Here is a 23,861-nt window from a genome sequence, read left to right as displayed (position 1 = left end):
GAGGCAGGAGTAAACCATGGTTGGTAGGGGAGAGGTGAGGCAGCGGTCATTAGTTGAGCAAGGGGGGCAGGAACTAGATGAGTTTGGAGATGTAGGGGCGAGTAAAGGGCAAGGGTTTTGTAGGTGAAGAGATTAAATTGGATTCTAAAGAGGATAGGGAACTAGTTTAGTGATTGGAAGAGGGGTTGGCAGAAGGAGAGAGGAAGATCAATCTCTCCTTAACACTAGGACAAGATGGAGGAGGAGAGAGGCAGTGAAGGTGAGGCCAGACAAGAGGAGGTTGCTATAGTTGACAGATAAGAGATTCAGTAAGGGTCTTGGTGGTGTCAAGAGAGGAAGGGTGTAATCCTGGTGATATTGTGAAGACAAAAGTAACAGGAATGGGAGAGATACTGAATGTTGGAAGTGATGGATAGGACCTCAGGACTTCAGTTATTTGTTTCTGCGCTGGAACGCCCTAGACACATCGTAACTGTACATTGCCTATGTTTATCCACCCTTTTCCACCCCCATTCGCCATTAAAGTCGTAGGCAGTCGTAAGGGTCCTTTGCTTTTGGACATTAATTGCGTGCAGTTGCATTCATTGGCATAAGGTCTGTTTCTGAGCATACACAGAGCTATTTCACACAAAATACATCCACACATGAATCAGGCCCATTATCTCCAGCCACAGTTCAGCGCCAAAGCAACTGCAGTTTACATTGATAACAGCTAAGATATTACCACTGGAAATTTGTTGCAATATGGACACAGTCTCACAGTAATATATGTATCATCAAACACACAAAACCAGGAAACAGCAATGATATTCAGAGCCATAAGATTGAAGCTGATCTTCCGCCAGATTACAACACTAGAACACAACGTTGCTAAAGGTGAACTTCAGAAGAAAAGCGGACAGTAATTCATTTCAGTGGTAGCAAGATCAGTAGTCAGTAATAGCAACTCACTTGGCAACGGAGTCATCAAATTGCAGGGCAATATGTAAGAGTAACCTCAACATGCACTGATGGTAGTTTGTCAAACTGGAATACCAGAGCAATGTTCTAATATTAGTGAGCAAGCAGTGGTTGCAACTGGTAGCCGAGTCCATATGCAGGCAGCGAACATACAGTGGTCAAGCAGAAGCTGGGTCAGGTGCACAGGTAAACATACAGGGGGTCTGATGAGTAGGATTTGCCATCACCCCCCCCGTACATGTGGCACGTGGACCAGGGCTGATCCTGTGCCCACCACTTAATCTGGCTCTGAATAGTAGATGACCAGTTATTTAGCTCTGTCAAGTACATTGCACATGGAAAAGCCTGATGTTAAAATCTTTATAATTATATGAGGAGAAACCTGTAACATGATTCACAGAATGTAAGGACTGTACTGTATGGTACATTTCAGTTACAGAGCTTAGAAGGATTTCACCAGGCGTATGGATTCTGTGGAATTAACCTGTGTAAATATCTTTTGTGCACACTGAGTGTGAAAAGCAGGAACTGTGAGCTCCTGTTGTATGTGCTGAGTGTTTACTGTAATAGATGTGTCAATGTGTTTTCTCACTCTGTGCAGCTTGCCTTTGAAAGGTAAACTTGAGTGCTGCTTATTGGATGCCTATTGCCATTAAAAGATTTACATTTTTTCCACAAACCTACCAATTATTGTATGTTTTTTAGAATATTTAATATCAATATTTAAGTTTTAAAGTACTAAACTAAAATAGAGCGACGCATAAAGCAATTCGATTTTATCACTAAACTACACTACTAGATGATTTTTCTAGTTATTGGATAGCAGCCAGTGTTAGAAGACCATTTGTTTATTGACACATACTGGTCCATTTGAAGAGCTGTGTATGTGATACATTACCTGTCATCACCATTGTTTAATTGTATGGCACCACAGATTCCATAGCACCTGGCATAGTAGTACAGATATGACATATATTAACAGTGAACTTATTAACATGTACATGGATACAGAGCAGAATAATAAATGCATGGGTGCAATTAATAGAACAAATTACATAGCATACAGAAACAATACAGCATAAAACATGAAAGGGAGAAACAAGGATGACGGAGAGTGGAAAAGCATGAGACATAGGTTTGAGGAATCTGTCCATGAGAGCTTACATTCTAGAGGGAGGGGGTAGTGAGAAACAATAGACGCTAAAGTGACATTAAGTTTAGCGGTCTGTTCATATTGCAGAGGGGGTGGAGGTTAAACAGTGGAAGTGACAGGCAAAGGCACTTAAGAAGCAGTAGCAAGAAATTAAGCATAATTACATTGCCTCTCTGAGCTAACACTATCTATTGTTATTGTTTTTAGTAAATGTTGGGAGTGACCCATTAATGGAATCTAATGTTGCAGAAAACAAGAAGATTAGATCTGCAGGGACAATTGTATGGATACGGATGCAACTTTATCTGGATGATATAAAATGGAAGCCAGTGGTCCATAGTGAGAAGATATTTGATGGTACTGAACCAGTCCATCCCATACATGCAGTATTAATGCAACCAGAGAAACTGATATTCTGGGAAATTCTGTTTTGATGGATCAATAGAATGATAACAGGAAGACTTTAAATGAAAATCGGCTTTATGAAGAGAGCTTAAAAATTTTACATACACGAGTGCATCTCATTTTGCAGCCAAGTGGAAAACAAAATGTTGTTTTGCAGGACAGGATTATATAACTGAGGGGAGAGGGAAAATTTAGGAAAGTATTCCCAGTTTTATGATGGGCGCACAGCATTTTTCTCCCTACAAAAGGACCAGTTTTTTCATCCTGCTTAATTACAATTTATGAAAGATGTAATATATATATATGTTAAAGGGCTTTACCCTGTAATCGAGATTTTGCCGGGTCGTGTCAGTGATAATTTCCCAATGCAGCACATGGGGAACACTGTTTGTTTATAAATGGTTGTAGCGGTAGATGTACTTACTTCCAAAATGTTTGTTCTTTCAGGACAACAGAGGACAATTTATTAAAAACGCTTTCTTATTTTAACAAAGTGTTACTCACCGGACGGTTAGTGCCTCTGGTTTGGGACATGGGTCTCTCTCTCTCTTGCCAGCGCCTGTTCGGCGCCGCGGCCGTCCGCCATCTTGACCAAGGATTGCGCATGTGCAGAAACCACGGACTGTTAAAACCTTGCTCATAGTCTCATTGGTCAATCAATTCTCTCCATATCAGTGGTACAACTTGCTAGCCGCAGACCACTTCACGCTATCTAGTATTATACCAGCATCTGCACAAGTCTTTACATCTACCAGCGGGAACATATGTCAGGAGCAGCTTACCCTACTATGTTGCATGGTACCTTTTATTAGGACTAAAGCCTATAGTGCCTCTGAAGTATAGCTGCGAGTCGCTGACTCTCCTGCTGCATTATTGATTGGTCCTTCCATAGACTTTATCCAGTTGTCATATGTTGGTCTGCTGTATGCTACCTGTGTGCTAATGCACTTTGGAACTTTCTCCTCCTTTTATTACTGCTCATCAATCTACCGTGTTACCATTGTTCAGAGAATCTGCATTTATATCATTGACATTCTCTTTCCTATTCAGTTATACAGTTCCGTATATTCACCACACTTCCCAGAGGGCCGCGACCTGCACAGTGGCAGCCGCTAAAACCATACTCCCTTGCGGGAGTTCCTGGAGAAGACCAGCCACTATGTTAGACTCCGCGCCTCTGGTAAAGTGAAATTCCACCTGGTGAATTCTGGGTAAAACTACTAGTGCCCGTGAAACAAAGCATATTTTCAATTGCGAATACTTGTTTTTATTTTAAATCTATTTTTAACGATTTTGTTATTTTACTAACTGATGCTGAAAACCAAATCCTTTGCATGAACTGGCTATAATAATAATAATCTTGAATCAGGCTGGATACACACGGAAAATGATGCAGCTCCAAGGTCTCTAATAACTGCGGGTAACACAGGGGCTGTCACCAGGGATGCACCTTTGGGGTCTCTGATAACAGCAGGTGCTGGTCAGGTAACACAGGGGCTGTCACAGGGGACGCGGCTTTGGGGTCTCTGATAACTGCGGGTGCTGGTCAGGTAACACAGAGGCTGCGGCTTTGGGGTCTCTGATAACTGCGGGTGCTGGTCGGGTAACAGAGAGCCTGTCACCTTATCAATGTTGGATATGGCTCCAGGGCTGGTACTAAACTGTCATTCCAATTCTGCAGAGTGCATACATACTGCAGAATTGGAACGACATTGTTCCATTGTTGAACGAGAGTTTTAGTTCAGTTTAGCAATCTCACTCAACTATATTATGTGCTTTGGAACGATAATCGCTCCTCATTGCAGGGTACACACTACTGTGATATGGGGCCAATTAGTATTTTATCGTCTGATTGGCCCGATCTGCTGAAAACACTGTAATGTGTACCCAGCCAAAAGAGACTAAACAATTGGAAAGATTCTTTGCTTATAGTCACAATCTTAATCGGGACCAGGTCAGTGATAAACATCATGTCATGTTGACTTTCATAGTATCTGTAGGATTGAGTTGTTTTTTATTGTTTTTCTTTTTACTGATGACCACTTACTTCATGTAACTATTGGATGAATACTTATGTTGTGTTTTAATGAATATGATCGCTTTAATGGTGTCTGGGAAATGTGGTAATGGTATCAATGACAAAGTATCATAGTGGTTCCTCCTACTATCCCTCTGCCCCCACATAGCTGACATTTACCAATTGCTTTGTGACTGACAAACTCACAATTTCAATATAGCAGATGTACCCCTCTGATATTTAGATTAAAATATTAGTGAGGAATATGACAGAAGTGGGCCGTGCATAGACACGACTGCTGAAGTGAGGTAAAATCATATTAGACCAAGAGTTTCTATGGGGTACATTTATACAGATTGTAGGCAAGTATGTGTACTAGGTCAAACTAGTAATATTCTGACACACAGGGCTAGTACTACCATTAGCCGAATCTAGGCAGTTGCCTAGGGCACTAGCGGTTAGGGGGCAATTAAAATACTGAATGACTGACATGTTGTCCCTCATCCAGTGTTTTTAATGCCCCCGAGTTGTCCCCACATGGAGTGCCGGACACCGACGTGAAGGAAGCTGCTGAGTGCTGCTCAGTCATATTAGTGTTGGTAGTGTGACGCTTGGCTATGATGTTGCATCCAAACACCACATGCCCAGTCCCAGGAGCAGAACATGCCGCTCCCGCCTGCCAAGTGGTAGAGGTGCAACGTGGGGGGAGGATATTACTTCCAGTGGCACATACATTTTGCCTTGCACTGTAATTATTAAAGGATCTTTTGACATGCGTAAACACCAGTAGCCTAATTGAGTTTGCTGAGTATATTTTTAATTTTAGATGAAATATATGAATGGAGACATGTAATCCCAAATGTAAATTAGCCTTACTATAGAAAGAAACATAAGGTTTCAATATACAGCCTTGTATCCTCAAAAACCATCCATGTCTGTAACAGTTAAGAGAGCCTCCAAAATATATCCGTGATCAAAGGGAAAAATACACCTTAACAAAGACATCTGCAATGAGACCAAAGCACGCGTTTCAGATTTATACTTAAATAAATTATACATTTATAACAATTAGTAATTTAATGTTAATTCATGCTAGAATGCTTCATATTTTTAAACAGTATTTATTAAATATACTTTACCTTAAATTGACTGTAAAAACAATACAAATTATTTTATGTGCATAAAACACCTCCTTTGCATATTTAAATTCATGTGTAGTCTGTAGTGTTTGTTTTGACAGTTGCAACAGCATTGTCTATCCTCTGTACCAAATAGAAAAATTCCACCTCTTGTTTTCTACAGAAATCTGTTATGCACATAAAAATATTTTGTATGAGACGGGGGCAGAACACGGCTTTGTCAAGTCCTAGGGCCCAGCGAGAGAGCCATCATTTTGGCTGCAGTGCGCATGCTCTGCTCCCCACCCGCACGCGCTTGCACAGAGTAGCAGAGTGGGGGCATTGGAAGGCTGACCCGATATTACCAGGCCCCTTTCACCTTCAGGACCTGTAGCGGCTGCACCACCTACACTGGAGATAGTTCCGCATTAAATGCCTTGTACCAGAATAGAACATATAAAGTGTAAAAAAAAAAAAAAAATCATACATACGGCTGCTATGAAAAAGTACAATAAAACATAAATGCACATTACAAACCACACCAAAATAAGTAAAAATAGTCTAGAAATTGGCAGACTGTAATATGCTACTGTTTCCTGGTGAGTAGAGTGAAAAAAAAAGAAATATTCCATAATTGGTGCTGCCCCACTGTTGCCAACACTGTGTTGGTAAATGATGCATTGGTAAGTGCCCAAATGCCTCCAATTAAGAATATATGATATTAATTTAAGGTTATACACAGCTTTTACCATTGTTATATTGCATTTTACATTTAAAACATTCACATTTATTTTAATTAATTTAATTATCCCCATTGCTTTTTCCCCAGGAATATAAGTATGATCGTTTTGTAGAAGATGGAAAGGAGAAGACAACCTTCTACAAAAAGGGCAAAAAACTGAAAGATTTTCTAATGCCTTTTGGTTCTGGAATCTCCAAATGCCCTGGCCGTTTCTTTGCAGTGAATGAAGTAAAACAGTTTCTTGCTGTTCTTCTTATGTATGTGGATATGGAACCGGTCGAACACAAGCCACTTGGCTACGATAATAGCCGTTCAGGACTCGGAATCCTTTTGCCTGAATCTGATACTGAGTTTCGTTTTAAGCCAAAAATTTGACCTGTTGAACTAAATTGGTGCATAATCAAAAACTTAATTAAACAGCGCAAAGCTGTTCATTAAATTCTAGTTTGGGAAGTTCGCAAACATTCCATGAGGTTTCAATCAAACTTTTTTATTTTAGGACAGGGTTCGATACAGTAGCAATCAGCAAAATTGTATTCCATGTGACTAGGAAGATAGCTTATTCTTTTAATATTTTTTTATGCATTTGTCACTTGAAACATAACGAACAAATTATTCTTCCCACATGTTTAAAATTATAGCATTAGAATGATGGCCACCAGGGCCTGATTAAGGGTTCAGACCGCCCAAAGCTAATACGCTCCTAGTGCCCTCTTGCCTTCTACGCCACACTAATACACTGTAGATCTGGCTTAATACCCCCATCAATGTTTGTTTCCACATTTTCAAAGCTCTGCTCCACTAGCCATTTTGAAAGGGTCACAGCAATCTTTGTTACTTATTTTGTTTTTCATTAGAATCAACTGTAGAGCAGAATGGAGACATGAACAAGCGCTACTGAGGGTGAAGATGTGATGGGAGAGGGGGCTGTTGCCATCCTTGACTCCTGCTTGCTTATCCTCAAGTTCCTGCCCAAGAATAAATCATTGTCTTCACCGTTTACCATGAGAATATCTCGAGAATAAAACCCTACTACACTCTTTCCTATTTTATTTTTACTTTTGAATAGAACCATTCTTTTATTTTACAATTAATTAAATGCACTGTCACAATTTTTCACCCCCATAAAAGCCATGTACCCTAGGCTGCAGACTAGTCAGCCAATTGGATAATAAGGGCCTCATGGCAACAGTGCTTTTTAAAGGCACTCTTTTTTTTTTTTTTTAAGTTTACAAATTAACAGGACCCTGACGTTTTTTGGTTGCACATATTTTTTTAATTGGCAAAAAAAAAACCAGTGGATTCCTAGAAAATCATAATGTATGCAGAGGCAATGAAGAAAGCACATCATCATAATCATTTCGCTATTGCTGGCGGCAGTCCTAATTATGACTCGCTCTTACCACCCGCAAATAATACGGCATATATGCATCTGTTTTCTGGCCTGTTTGCAGTGACGTGAACACGTCATTACTGTACGTGGCCTATGTTAGAACACCCCCTCGTTCCCCTGTCCCACCTCTCCTGGCACACGTAAGCGTCAAAATCACAGAAATCTGCATAGGAGTATATGCATACGGTCACTTTTCTCGGCATGATTAGAACGATTACACGCTAGATACGGTATGTAAACTGGCATAGTACTCCCCTTAGTATTACTAACCCTTTACCTTCTATGTTTTTTGTGAAGACGCACTTTAAATAAAATAATTGCTGCTGTAAATATAAAGAACACAAAAATGAATTAATACATTTATATAATAAGCTAAAAATGAATTACATACACAACAATAGTAAGGTTGTCCATTATTTGTCACCTGACAGCCTGTAGGCTAATCATAACCTGCAAAGTATGGTCAGATTCCTTTTGTAAATGTAGTAATGTCAGTGAGGTCACATCTCAGACAGGTGGCACGGTCTCTTCCATGCATGTTGATCACACTGGACTTCAATGTTATAAACTCAGTAGTCGCAACAATATAGTATAATATTTAAGATGCTGAGCATGGAATATCCTAAAACTTTACTTTGCTCAATCTGGTCACAGCAGAGCTTCCTGTCATTAGACTGGTTACTGTGAACAAATTTTTTTTTATAACAGATCTACTGACGAGGGTTTGTAGTGTGAATGTAGGGAATTAATGTTGAACAATGCAAAATTGTATTTTGATAATTTACTTTGTGGCCAAAACAAAAACTTATTTTTAGAAATTGACAAAAGTGCTATAATTGGATTTACATCAAATTAAGGAATCTAAATTTTGCCTTGGTGCCAGCTCCTTAATTTGACCAATACAAAGAAAACCAATGTTGTGATAAACTTGGATATAGGTGTAAAGACATATAAATAAAACTAATCACTTCACTATTCTTCCTGTTCATGTTATCTATTACATTACATTACATTGTCCATGTGATTTTGTGTGTGTGTGTGTGTGTGTGTGTTTGTGTTTATGAAAACCTCCTCACTCTTCACCTTTGTTGTTTGACGTATTTATGATATCTACCTTGCTTGTATGCAAAGTTCCTTTTTTTATTTGTGAGATCATGCTCCTAGTTTTGAGCAATGGTGTCTGTTTTTGCAAGGTCGTTTACCAATTACCATAAAAAGATTACATTGATTGAGAGAAGAGCACATTTTTGATCAGGATAGTGGACAAACAAGGCTGGATATTGGCAGATCAGGATTTTTCTACAGAATACTGGAGATTCATAATGATATGCAAAATAATGTGCTTTGTGTTCTGCACAAATGCAACTATGAGACTTTTTATCTGCATATAAACCAAATAAGTTAAAATATCAAATTAAAACCCCCATGTTGTACCAGTATTATAATAAATAAGATGAAATGAGAAATTTGGTAGGAGAACAAAAAGTAAAAATTCAAAATAATAGTTGGTGTTGTTTTTACTTTTATATTTAAGTCTGATAAATTGTGCACAAATGTTCTGCTTAAATTAACCACAAAAAAATATGAACAATTGTTTCAACAAGAATTTAGTACATCCTTGAATTTTTCTGTCTTGTATATGGGCTTCATTTTGTTTTCATTCTGGAAATGACATTATCTAGGCTAAAACTGACAGGTGTGCTGAAAGGACAGCAGAGGCCGGGTGAATACAGAAATTAAAGAAGCAGAGATAGAGAAGTCATAAACATGTCTGCCACCTTAGGGTTTCATGTAGAGTTGAACACAAGTCCAACTCGTAAGCGCGGAACACACTTTTGGCTACTGCGCATGCTCCAGTAGAGAAGGATCCATCTCAGTTTGCATTCACAATGAGATGAATCTCCCCCTTGCACCTCTCTAGGCTTAGAGAGGCGGGACGGCGGAGGTAGTGGGTGAGCCTAGCAATGTAAAGGTGTTCACGCTCTTTACATGCTATGCTGAGTTGGAAGCAGTTGCAGATAAGTGTCTAGGAGACATATCTGTTGCAGGGGCTTTCTCCTGGTGCAGGTTCTGTGCTGATGATGATCACCATCAGAACGGAATTTACTGTATTAAAATTTCCACACAAAAAAATGGTGTGGGGTCTGACATCCAACTATCTGATTAGTCCCCCAATGTCTTGCATGTGCCCTCTGCTATTCCTTTCACTCTTGTACGACATGGCTGGTAGCATGTTGTCCATGGATAACCCTCTGCCACTCTGAAAAACGACAGTGCCTGCTGGGGCAACAGGAGTGCAGCGATGTTTGCCCACTCTCCTCACCCCTGCCAACCCAATCTTTCTTCAGACAGGACAACACACTGCCAGCAGGAGCATGTAGAAACAGGTGTGTGCAAGACACAGTGGGATCTGCTGGATAGCTTGAACACCAGACCACAGGATAAGTCAGTGGCGGATCCAGGGGGGGGCGATCGGCACAATCCTCCACCCCACCCATCCCCCCACCCCCCGTAGCAGCACAAGCATACCTTTTTTAAATTGCGAAGTAGCCAATCAAAGGGGGCAGGGTCAATCGGGACCAGGGGGTCGGACCAACCAGGACCAGCCAATTAGAAAGAAGGAGGTGTGACTATGCTTAATCCCACCCTATGCCCTCTCCACCCCTAAAAATACGAAGTAGCCAATCAAAGGGGACAGGGTCAATTGGGACCAGGGGGTGGGACCAACCAGGACCAGCCAATTAGAATGAAGGAGGTGTGACTATGCTTAATCCCACCCCATGCCCTCCCCACCCCTAAAAATACAGTCTAGGTCCACCCATGGGGTAAGTAAATTTTTGTGATTTAGAATTTCCCACCCAAAATTTAGTTTTCTTTAAACAAGATTTCTTTTATCAGCTAGTCTAGTTACCTAAGGTTAAATAAGTGTTAACTGGTTTGCAGAGAGCACCAACAATGGACCAATAAAAAACAAAACTAGTCTGCCTAACCAGAATAATTCCAGTTTATAGTGAAGCAGCGAGAGCTTAGACTCACATTGTTTCAAACTAAATCATACACCTCATAAGTAGATAGACTTAACACCATATTTATACTGTGTTTGTATGAATGTGTGTGTGTGTATATATATATATATATATATATATATATATATATATATATATATATATATATATATATATATATATATATATATATATATATATATAAATATAATACACACACACATACACTGATCAGCCGCCACATTGAAGACACCTACCTAATATTGTGTAGGCCTCCCTCGTGCCGCCAAACAGCTCCTGTTTTGTTTTTTGGGCTCTTTCACCCATTGAGGCATGGACTCCAAGACCTCTGAAGGTATCCTGTGGTATCTGATACAAAGACATCTTTTAAGTCCTGTAAATTTGTAAATTGTGATGTGGGGCCTCCAAGGCTCAGACTTGTTTTTCCAGCACATCCCATAGATGCTTGATCGGATTGAGATCTGGGGAATTTGGAGACCAAATCAACACATGGAACTCTTTGTCACGTTCCTCAAAACATTCCGGAACAATTTTTGCACTGTGGCAGGCCACTGCCATCAGGGAGTATCGTTGCCATGAAGGGGTGTTCTTGGTCTGCACAACAATGTTTGAGTAGGTGGTACATGTCAACGTAACATCCACATGAATGCCAGGACATTTAACAATGCATCACACTGCCTCCGTCGGCTTGCCTTCGTCCCATAGTGCATACTGGTGCCATCTCTTCCCCAGATAATACACATGCACTCAGCTATCCACATGATGTGAAAAAAAATGTGATTCATCAGACCAGGCCATCTTCTTCCATTGCTCCATGGTCCAGTTTTGGCGCTCACATGCCCATTCTAGGCGCTTTCGGCAGTGGACAGGTATCGGCATGAGCACTCTGACTGGTCTAAGCAGCTTGCTGCAATGAACTGTGTGTTATGACACCTTTCTATCATAGTCAGCATTAAGGTTTTCAGCAAACTGTGCTATAGTAGCTGTTGCGTGGTATTGGGCTAGCCTTCACTCCCGATGTGCAACAATGAGCCTTGGGCACCCATGACCCTGTCACCAATTCACCAGTTGTCTTTTCTTGGACCAGTTTTGGTAGGAACTAACCACTGCATAGCGGGAACACCTCACAAGTTCTATTATTTAGGAGATGCTCTGACCCAGTCCTCTAGCTATCACAATGTGACCCGTGACAAAGTCGCTCATATCCTTACACTTGGCCATTTTCCTGCTTCCAACACATCAACTTCAAGAACTGACTGTACACTTGCTACCTAATATAACCCACCCACCCCTTGACAGGTGCCATTGTAATGAGATAATCAGTGATATTCACTGGTTAATGTTGTGGCTGATTGGTGTGTGTATTTATGTGTGTGTGTGTGTGTGTGTATATATATATATATATATATTTATTATAGAGAGTGTGTGTGTGTGTGTGTGTGTGTGTGTGTGTGTGTGTTTTACCCTACAGTAGCTAGGTTGGAAAAAAACAAAAACAGTGCCTCCATTTAATGAGTGAATTAATAAATAAATAATAGCCGCCTGCTTAGTAAATACACAATAGTGCCACTGGTCCCCTAATTTCTCTGTAGTGCAGTGGGCATACTAAATACTTAGCTGGAATCTACTTCTGTGCTTGATGCAAATTAATCCTTATGGATAAAAATAAAAAACCCTCATAAACGAAGACGCAAAATGAGTTAATGTCCGGTGAGCCCGTCTAGTAAATAGATGAGCAGCCACTCCGGAGCTGGGATCTCATTCCCCTAAGATCAATTCATGCACCCCAGGTCAATTAATGTCTCTCCATCCTCTCCCATCATTTAATTTCCCCCGCAGCACCGTCCACATCAAGCCATATCACCAAGCATCTAAATACATTTCTCCCCACCATCTGCTCAATTCATACATTTCCCTCTCAATATCTCCCCCACCACAATCCTCTCAACTCATTTCATCACCACCACCTCCCCTTAACTTATTTCTCCCCCAGCACACACACACACACACACACACACACACACACACAAGGCCTCATTTAGAGTTAAGAACAAATCCAACTAAAACACCACAAAGTTACAATTGACACAATGCAAAATAAACGATCGTCATAAAGTGTGTATACACCCAATTCAGCTTTAAAGGGTATTTAGCAAACTTAGTACTAGCATTCAATGCATACTATTATACCTTAAACACATAATACTTAAACTATTCAATGGTTATTTGGGGTCAAACGCTAAATATTGTAGTAAGAGTGGACTTATAATTGTAGTTCTCAGATTCTTCCATTTATGTACCTCTTAGAATCAGGAGATATTAACACCACATATTAAAATATATTATTAGAACAGTCTGACATTGTGAGCTGGCCCTTGCACTAGATATAGCATGAACTGCTGTTGTATTGCTTTCTATGATAAACCCCACTCTTACTTTTTGCCTGTTGTAAAAGCAGTATATATTCATTTTAGATACTACTTTGTATATTCTCTGCAGCCAACTTGCTTAAAGTGGGACTAACCTCAAAATATTTTGGCTTAGCCTTGCCTAGCACAGGGGAATTTATATGAAAGTCATATGTTTTTTTAGGTTTTTTTTTTATCTCCCTGTGCAGGCTATAATAAAACTCCATCAGTTATGCCTGCTCTCTGTCATATTTTTGGACCTTTCTGCACCTTGCTAGGCCCCCAGTAATACCATACCTTTGCCATTAGGCCATCCCCCGGGCTTATCACACTTTTAGATTGATAGGAAAGCTCTGGGAAGTGATATGTGGATAAGAGAGGAAATAATGGAAATGTGCTAAATTCTGAGCTCTGCGAGCAGGCTAGAACCATTAAGGAAATTGAACATATTCTTGTTGTAAGATATTTATCCACACATACATTCTCTATTTATTTTTTTCCTTGTAAAGTAAATGTAGTCTGTCCATGACTGCATAACTATATTTAACTTAGCCCTTTCAATAGTACCACATTGGATTGATGTATCAATACAATGTTATTCACTTGAATTTGGTAAAATTATTAAGCGATAGAGCTCTCAAATGGAGTTGTAGAGCGTTGTCACCTGGAGTGGAAGTGGTTGATTATAAACATTACACATAACTAATACTGTTCTCATGTATATGGGAAACTACTGTGAAATAGTGAGGAACCATAGTTACACCACAAGCAGCACATAGAGTAGTCTTCAGCAATGACCATTACTTACAGCCACACAACTGATTATTAGTGCTTCAATCTGATACATGTCCATTCAAGAATAGAAATTAATGACAGTATTTGTATGTACTGTACATTACAAAGCTGTCCCTCTTGTACTACTGTGAAATTGTGGCAACTATTTGTATAAAAGAAACTCACCATTGTATCAACACATGCTATAAGTAATAACAATATTCAAAATGATCATGTTGGTATGATAAAGCATTGCCTGAGAAATAGACATAGATTTATAAGCAATCGTTTAGTCTGCCAAAAAATAGAGTGTATCCCAAAAGTTTCTGATACAAGCAATACTCCTCTCAAAATGGCCTTTCAATAGTGTAAATAAAATCTTGCACCTGCACCTATCGAGGTTCCATTAGTTTTAAAGTTACCTGTTGCCTGCACAAAGTGGAGGTTGTAATGCAACTCATCCATTCAATAAAAACCAGAGACAACATTAAAGCTAAGGTACAAAGGGCAACTCTCATGAACATTTGGTCAGGCCAGAAAATGGCTGCCTACACTGTAGGCAACAGGTACATTTTAAACAACTATAAAAACCTGTAGTTAAATAACCCATTATCTGTGCAATAACTTCAAATGGCTTCTGCAAGGATAAAACTCAAAAAGATAAACTTTGTAATGAAATAAATTTCATGCACCTACTAATAGGTATACATTAAATTCTCCTTAATATAGAGTATACATGTGAGTTGATTTCCTAAACACTTTACAATGATAAATCTGTAAGAGATAACAATGATTAGTGATGATAGTTTATTCAAATCTTACGTACAAATTATAAAATGTGGCTGTTTTAATTTTGTACAATTTTCATAATAATTTTTACTATCTACACTTTCAGCTTTTTGTACTTTTACAAATATAGTTTATAAAATAATATCATATGACCACCCACCTATATAGTTAGTTTGGTAAAATGATGCTTATGATCTGATTTGATTTTTACTGTACATGATAAACTTTTAAAGGAACTGGAATTGAATTTAACTATTACATTTTCACTTGTGGTTGTTGGTTTTCAAAAGGGATACGGTTTCCAAATGGTCTATAATAAAATCTAAAATATATCTTGCTCCGTACATAGGGGTATATATAGATAGATACATAACTAGTTAATTGTTTTAAAAAATAAAAACACCTAATGAAGTTATTTAATGTTTTTCTCCATTTAAATTTGCACATTGAAGGGTATGTAATAACTACATATTGTGAAATTAAATTCCCAACACATTTGATGGCCACATATTACAAAAAAGCCTATTCACACAATTTAAATACAGAAGACATTTGCACCAGATGGAGTTTTTTGGATTGCAGAATTTCAGAATCTGGATATAACAGACTGAAATCTGCCATTCAAACACATCATGCATATGAAACACTCAAATATCAACAATAACATCCAAGCATTTTGATAATTATTGTAGATTGTACTGCATGCATTTTTCAACGTGCTAAAATTTCCTATCTATTTAGCAAAAGAAAATGTTTTCAGAAGCTGCATATAATATTGCATGTACTAAGATCAATGTGTATGTAGGAATATTGATATATTTCAAAGCAAAATTATTCTGAATACAAGTCCGTTGTTAATAATGGAGGAATAATCTGCATGGAATCTATTGAAATGAAAAAGATGATGCAATAAATGTATATAAGAACATGGTGTGTGTTGGAAATTTCCTGTAAATTAATGATGGGATGCACTTGGTATTACAAGCGGTTTCAATGAGATACTGTCACAGAACACTCGACTCCTTGATAAAAGCTATTAATTATGACAATATCCTCTTCGCAGTTGCGGGGAGATGAGCTGATGATTATATATGTATATAATGTATTTTCCTACTAGACAGGGATCTTAACCCCGGGTTAGCTTCTCCCCGAGCACTTGATCTCTCACAGAGCTGTAAGTCTATTTTATTGGGGAACTGAATCATTTTAGAAGCAGCCCGATGTCACACTACTCTGTCGCTCTTTCTCTGAGTCTCTTTGCTGTCTATATTTTCACCTGTATATTTGCAGATTTTAACACATTTCAACCAAATTTACTGGCGTTTGACATGCAGTTGTATTGTGTAGAGTGGATCGTGTTATCCTCTCCTCACAGTGGCTATATGCATACATGAATGCATAAATAACACCATAAAATTCTGAAACACACCATAAATTTGTCTGATAGTTTATTACAGGTCTGGGGAATCAGCTTGGGAAGGACAAGGGTAACTAGCTATAACCTAGCAGGGATTTAACTCTTTGTTCTTTGGGTGGCTGGAAAAGTGCACAGAAACTATTGTAGTTATGTTAAACTATATATCTATATATAAATAATATGTGTGTGTATTTATGTATGTGTGTATATTTTTATATGTGTTTATATACATATATCTCAGATTTCATATTTTGCAATAAGTTCTTACAAATCTCTATAATTTGTAACAAAAATGATTTCTTTATCATCTGTTTACTGACTGACAAACTAACAATTGCTTCAGTCATAAGTCTCACTGATAGGAGGTGCCCGAACAAAATGTACTGTACTTTTTTTAAAAAAAAAAAATACTATGTTTGCTCTTATTGAAACAATTTAGAATTACGTCTAATAAATTAAGCTATAGCAGTCAATGGTAATTGTAGCCCACAATCAATTGTGGAACCAGAATTCCCAGCATGCACTACAAGTTCCACAGATACAACAGGTTACCTATCCCTGGACTCATTAAAATTAAATCAATCATATATAGTATTTTATTTTTGCCTGAGTCTTATTTAAACAAATGAATGATTCTCTTTGAGGAAACAATGGCCACCACACTAAGTGACTTGTATGACATTGAGTGTCCCAGCCTTGGCTTGGGATTAGTTAACACGATGTTCCATAGTTTATTACAAACACACGTTGACTGGATTAATTCTGCCAAGTTAACATACTGACCGGGCCTCCCCTTCTCCTCTTGCATTTTACTACCGTCCTCTTAATACAGTAGTGGGAGGTGAACAATTTATGACGCTTGCAATAAAGTTTATTTTCTCATACGAGTTTTCTTGTTAACTTGTTTGTTGAGAAAAATCTGCATAACCCTTGTATCATTAGTAACCTGACACGTAGTTCTCCTAATTGAAATATATGTGACAAGCCATTACTTATCCTATAGCTTGGAATGACATAATGATCATCGTATATTGCAATGAAACTTTTCCAAAAGACTTTGTAAAAAGACTCACCAGTATGCTACAAAAATACACAGCCTTACTATAGTATAGTAATATAGTATAGTAAAACCAATAAATACCAAACGTGGTAGGTGCAATTTCTAACCAACCCATATTATTGATATGAAGAAGAAGAATGCAGCATATTTAACTTATATCGACTTTCTGCTTTTATTTGTGTCATATGTATATAAATATGTGAACTGTCTATCACCTCTTCAGTGTAGCACATATATAGGATACAAACATGTATATTTGCACATACATATCTGTATATAAATATACACATCTTACACGGTCACTACCGTTTGACCATAATTCATTACTCATCAGCTACTACTTACCTATTCATTTATTCACACACTCATTCTAGACCAGCCACTGCTGCTAACACGCTTTTCAGAACTCATAATTATTTGTCAAAGTCTGCAAAGTATATCGTCCCCTTCCCCTTGTGATAATTAGTTACCATAGCATCTAATACGCAAATGTTTCCAGGGCACACCATTAACAGTTAAACGGAGGATTCAATTTAACACATGATTATATCTTTGGAAAACCATTCTATTAAGGATTTCAATGTCACTCATGCTGGGGCAATAACATGCAAGATTTGGAGAGCAGAAAGGACAAGGAGGGAGGGGGGGCAAAGGGGACACAGCTAGACGTATATAGGAAACCGATTGTTAAAATTCAATTGTGACAAGACAAGAACGTGCTGATAGGACATCTGTGTAATTATCACAACAAATGCATCTATTGTAAAATCCCAAACAGAGTTCTATGGCTCTACGTCTAATGAACATTTTTAGCAATTGAACCAAAAATGTAGATCCCTTGTACGCTTCTTCTAAAAACAAGAGTAACATCGCCAATATTGTATTAGTTTAAATAACAAGAATAGTATTTATTGTATGTAAATAAGATCCGATTTAATTATATGGTTTAAGCTGTGAATACTTGTTCTGCACAGGAGAAGATTACTATGTACAGCAGTAACATAATCAGCAATTTAGTGCAAGTAAAAATATTTACAAAAATGTCATTACATATGATGTCATCACCGTTGCTAAACGTAATATATAATATAACACAGGATAGGATATTTGTATTTGACACTGGAGAAGTACAAAATCCTTAATGCTGATTGGTTGTCAATAATGAAAACGCCAACTAGCTTCCCCAATACTGAAACCTGCTAATTTTCAGATGAAATCACTGTAACACGAGGAAGTCCTTATCATAGAGCCTATATTTGTATTATTTTTCCACACATGTGACATGGTGTCATTAGCTAGACCTAGGAACAATGGTAGTGCACATTGGTGGCTTTTTATAAGTCACGTCCCTTTAATGAGAAATATTAAGCAGTAAATCTTGCAGCAAATTTGTCCTATGATGTTAATTTGGGAAAAAAATGCTGCTGGTGGTTAATTCCTAAGCAGAGACAGAACAATACAAACTAATGGCCGTGTTGCTGATCACTTTACTCCTTGATTAAAGACACCCAATTACGGCGCAGAACAGTGTCATAATTATGTTCCTTAATCACATCCAGGAGGTCTAATTGCCTTAACGATGTGTTTCATTAAATGAATTTAGGTATTATAGTCGACAGTTTTCATACACAGTTGTTTTCAAATTAACATAATATTAGACATCGTCATGGAAATTGTTTTAATAATCATAATTAGAGGCACCCAGGCTTTGTGTGGTAATGCTGAGAGACGGCTGTCTTGTGGCCTAAGGCTGCTCATCCCACCCTTTCTGCACATCCATTCACAGCCCCATGCGGAAAAGTTGCAAGTTCAAATTCTCCTGTGTTCTTCAGAAGTGAAGAACAGATATAAATGACGCCTTGTATATCCCACCTACCAATCAATAATTGTGCATGGTCCAAAACTCTGTATTATAACATTTGATGCAAAAATCAAAATACATATATATTCTCACATATATATACTCGCAAAATATTAATATTTTCTGAATTTCTAATACGATTTGAATTAGTGGCGCTATACAAATAAATGATGATGATGATTGTTATCAAATAAACAAGAAGACATCAATACAACTAAAAAATACCAAATGCATAAATAGCTAGAGACACAAAACTCTAGAGGGGTCTGAACCAATGTCACACGATTGCTCTAGAATTCAATTTACATTGGGACGCAGCATTCTAATACAATAATATTTAAAACTACATGTCCACATATGTATAATAAATGTGTCCCAGGGTTTGAAAAATAAAAGTATATAATGTAACTAAAAAGTTTCCAGCATTCCTTTGTATAAAAAAAGGCAAAAATATATTTACAACCGTATATATTGTTCAAAAATTAAGGTGTATAGAGCGTATCGAATTACTGACTTTCCCTGTGACACAGATGCACCGCGTTGATAATATATGTGCTTTGGTAATCTGATTGACCTATTTAATAGGCAGCATTTTTTACACATTCTGGCTCTGCCATCAGTCTATCACCCATTCAACATGACAAACTGAGCACTGGCAAGTGGTACAAACAGCAGGACAGGGTCGCATCGTCTTCTAAATCTATTTAATGAAAAAACAACTGCACTATATATATATATCACATATCTCAGCTTACGTCTTGAAAACAAAACATGTGAACTTCACAGAAATAATGAAATGTAGTTTTTCTTGACCCAAGATACACATAAATAACTACATATACAGTACAACTCTCGTGGTTTTGGACTTTAAAACAGGTCAGACGTGGTCATTTCTGAATAACTAGGTTTAGAAGTGCTTTGGAAGATCGGATTTCTGGACATTTCCCAATTAATAATACACATTCTCTTTCACTTTTTTTGGACTGAAGCAATTTATTAAAGCTCAGTTTAAATACAGTTATTTAGCAACTTCAAATCATAATGACCTTTTAATTGAGCCAGCAGCTCAGAAACATTAAGATTCTGGTATATTTTCTTGTCTATTAAGCTTTGAAACACTTGGCACGAAGTATATAAATTAATTCAGCAGGAGTTCCCAAAATGATAGAAACAAAAAAAAAGTAAAAAAAAAAATTGCATCTTAATTCCTTTCACCTGTTCACACAAGATAAATAATCTCGAACAATTATTGAAGTGTAACACATAAATTGTCACGTATTCTCACACAACATTCCATATGGGGTAACAAGGTGCACATAAATATTGTGTAAAAAAATCTAGACTTTCACTCCCACAAGTTTTTTTTGCAAGCCTTTAACATCCTCACCAAAATATTGAGCAATGTCATACAAAGTTCAGACACAATAAAAAATACAAATGATTTATATCCTTGCAATGTTAAGTCTTTTTTTTTTTTTAATTAAATAAGTCTATATTTCAAGTGTTTTCCTGGCTCAGAGTCATTATCAAATTCAAGTGCCCTTTTTCTGATTGGTCAGAACTCTCAGTCTTAAATTAACATGATATCTAATATTATTAGCACTCAGTTAAAAATGAGCAGCGTTTTGTAACATAAATAATGAAATCATTCCACACAGACTGATGTCGTTTGTCACAAGTACCTAGAACAAGTGAATAAAATGCGAGGTCTGGTTCCTGTTTAGTCTATCAGTTGTGAAAGAAAGAAAAAAAAAAGTAAAACAAAACCAATAAAATTGGACGGGAGAGAGATTAGAAAATCAACAATGGAGAAGCCAGTGGTCGCCTGCAGAGAGCAAGTTCTTTCCAATGACTAATGGGACACCTCATGTAATTGTCCCTATACTGGTCACCTAACTCGTTATGTGTGAGTGCAGAGCAGGGACCAAGTAGAAGGTGCCAGCTGATGTCAGCTACTATCTTGTAGAACTCTTCCTGCTGTTAAGGCTTATCTGTACACTGCTTGCACAGACTCGAGGAAACGCTGTTGAATAGGGCACATTTGTCCGGGCAGGAGCTGGCCGCCTGGAGCCCGGTGCTGAAGGGATAGGCTGCAGTTGCTGCCGCCTGCTCATAGGCTCCCAGTGCAGGGTGTAGGGCAACTGCAGCGGCGGCGGCGGCGGCAGCAGCTGAGTTGGGTATAGAGGCAGCAGAGATGGCCTGGCCTTGGTTCAGATAAGCCACCAGCCTCCTCATCTCCTCCAGCGCTTGAGCTTGCATGAGGATGTAGTTTTTGGCCAGGAGCAGGGTGGCTATCTTGGAGAGTTTCCTGACCGAGGGGCTATGTGCATAGGGGATGACAGCTCGCAGCTCATCCAGGGCATCGTTCAGGTCGTGCATGCGTCTCCTCTCTCGGGCGTTGATGTTCAGCCTCAGGGCTTTCTGCTCTTTAGACTTCTTGCCTGTCCCCGGTCCACAGGGCGCGTCTGACTTCATCCCAGCCTGGGAGGCCCGGTGATCTCCCGGCCTGAGCACCAGCTCACAGCGCCCATCACTGTCATCATCTGGGCTCTGGTCCTCTCCCCCGCTACTTTCTGCCATCGATACCCTGCCTGCGCTCTCTCCGAACTTGGCGCACATGCTGGCAGCTGCGAGCGCAAAAGATTCTCCCGTGGTCCCTATAAGTCCTCCACCTGTTCCCAGCGCACCGACAGCGCTCTGGTGATGCCGCAGCAGGTCCGATGGGTCCGGTCCGTCGTAACAGTGCAGTGGTGAGCGGTCTCCCTGCTGGGACAGGTCTAGACCCTGGGGGTTGCGGAACGCAGATTCCATCCTCTTAGCGGAGACGCTGAGGCTCTTGTGGAACAAGTCCTCTTCTGCCAGGTTCAGCGCCCTCTCCATGTCCCCTGTCGGTATTCTCCTCACTTAACTTCTCGCTTCTTCTGTCAGACAATCACAATGAAATCATTCACAGCTTCCTCAAGGGTGGCTGCCTGTCCTGACTTTTATTGTTTAATGAACTCTCCGGTTAGACACTTCTTGTCCTCAGCTCCAGTGTAGTGTCATCAGCTTAGGCATTCTGAGATGAAACAAGCTCTTGCGCCGTTTATCTTGCTTGGATTCACCTTCAAGAGATTTCCGGAGCCATCAAGCAGCGGCAGCCACAGACGGGGGAGTCTTTTACATCATTATCTCTGAGTAGGTTATTATGAAGAAGACTCGCCTGTTGGGACAGAGCTTTCTACCCAATCAGGTTAACGTTTTAATTAATAGGATTAAAACGGTAACAAACAATCCCAGGCGCTAGCTGGCCCAGAGTCTGAGTACTTTCATTTCCCTGCTCTGAAGACAGGCAGCAGCTAGAGCTTTATAAAAGGCGCCTGCTCCATTATTCTCTGTGCCATCTGTATACACAGCTTAACGCATATGTTTGCAAGACGCTGTGTCCTGTTAGTAACCCAACAACTGCCTTTAGCTTGACATGTGTGGCGACTTTCACTCATCAATGAACACAGTAAAAAACCCACTTAGATATAAGGATGTTCCTTGCCTCCTTCAGCAAATTACAAAAACGCACTGCAAATTTTCCTGAACACTTTCACTAGGGCTGCCAGCCAAAAAATGTATGTGTCAATGCATCGTCAGGAGAAGTTATATAGAGGCTGCTCTCTCTATCTGTACTTTATGTGGTGTATATCTTCATCTGACTTCCTCTGGAGTCTATCAGCCAGACTACTTATTCCTCTTTTTATGGTGAGATATGAGTACTGTTGTCCAGTGTTACATAAAACATAGAACTGGATGACTTTGAAGCAGTGAAGTTTGCAAACAATCCACCTTAGCACTTTCTGACTATACTTTATGATGAATGAGATTATTTCCCAATTTTATGAGTGAATCCAAAATATTGTATCTGAACTGAAACTTGTTGGTGAAACTAGGGTATAAGGTCAGTATGGGCTGCTCTCAGGTATACATCACCTGGTTAGTAGCTATTTGGTTATAGGCAATTAATGAATTATTTCTTTTAAAACAGAAGAATTAAATACTCCTTAAATACTTACCTATGTCCTTTAACTTCACTTCTTACAGGAAAGGGCATATAGAATGTTGGGAAGATTAGTTAAATCACCATTAAACCTAAAACACAAATACTATTTACAGGTATATGTGTAGAAGTTTCTGGACCTTTCAAGAACGAACAATATTTAAGATGCGTTACACAACTAAGTTACTTTCAGCAATCTCATTAAAGTATACTTCAGCCAGCCTCATTTGGCTGCCTAGTGCAGAAGCCAGGTGATACCATGTACTGAACTGTAAATATAAGTAGAATTCTGTTATGCTATGGAAACTTTTACATACATTTGTGGATTTTATTAAAAGCCATTTTATAAAAGGCACCATATTTATTACTATTTATATAGCAGCTACATATTACAAAGGGATTTACATAGTAATTATTGATATTTGTCCCTGCCTCAGTGGAGCTGAACACATATTCCTGAACACAGACACACACACACAACACTAAGGATAATTCCATCAAATGGTGAGCTTGATTCATTAAGGAATGTAAATGTAGATATGTTCCATATTTAGCGTATAATCGCTCTGTGCATGGGCCGGAATCGGAGCATACGCCAGGGAACACAGCAATATCTAATGCATCTTCGAGCGCAAAGTACCCTTACTACGAATTTATGGGCAGAATCGGGAGTGGATTGGGCATTCACCCGTAGTCAATGTATGGTAAAGG

At 38.8% G+C, this 23,861-nt stretch overlaps 2 protein-coding genes across 3 annotated transcripts in view; one reads left to right on the top strand and one right to left on the bottom strand.

Annotated features, from left to right (window-relative positions):
- The window catches only part of CYP7B1 (cytochrome P450 family 7 subfamily B member 1), a 187,507-nt gene that overhangs the window by 155,015 nt on the left and 8,631 nt on the right, over nt 1-23,861 (top strand). The window contains exon 6 of one of the 2 annotated variants that reach the window (XM_075213577.1): nt 6,483-7,437. The exons of the other annotated variant lie outside the window; for it this stretch is intronic. Coding sequence (XP_075069678.1) covers nt 6,483-6,770 — 288 coding nt within the window. The 3' untranslated portion in view covers nt 6,771-7,437. Of the gene's footprint in view, nt 1-6,482; nt 7,438-23,861 lie in introns of those variants that run through there. 2 annotated transcript variants of the gene reach the window in all.
- Nucleotides 19,614-22,612, bottom strand: BHLHE22 (basic helix-loop-helix family member e22). The gene has a single exon (XM_075211375.1). It carries the CDS (start codon nt 22,001-22,003, stop codon nt 21,104-21,106), a length of 900 nt encoding a protein of 299 aa, XP_075067476.1. The 5' UTR covers nt 22,004-22,612; the 3' UTR covers nt 19,614-21,103.

This window comes from Mixophyes fleayi, chromosome 5, assembly GCF_038048845.1.
Source record: "Mixophyes fleayi isolate aMixFle1 chromosome 5, aMixFle1.hap1, whole genome shotgun sequence".
NCBI lineage: Eukaryota > Metazoa > Chordata > Amphibia > Anura > Limnodynastidae > Mixophyes > Mixophyes fleayi.
The sequence above is the reverse complement of the archived record's forward strand: the minus strand, read 5'-3'. Positions and strand labels throughout refer to the sequence as shown.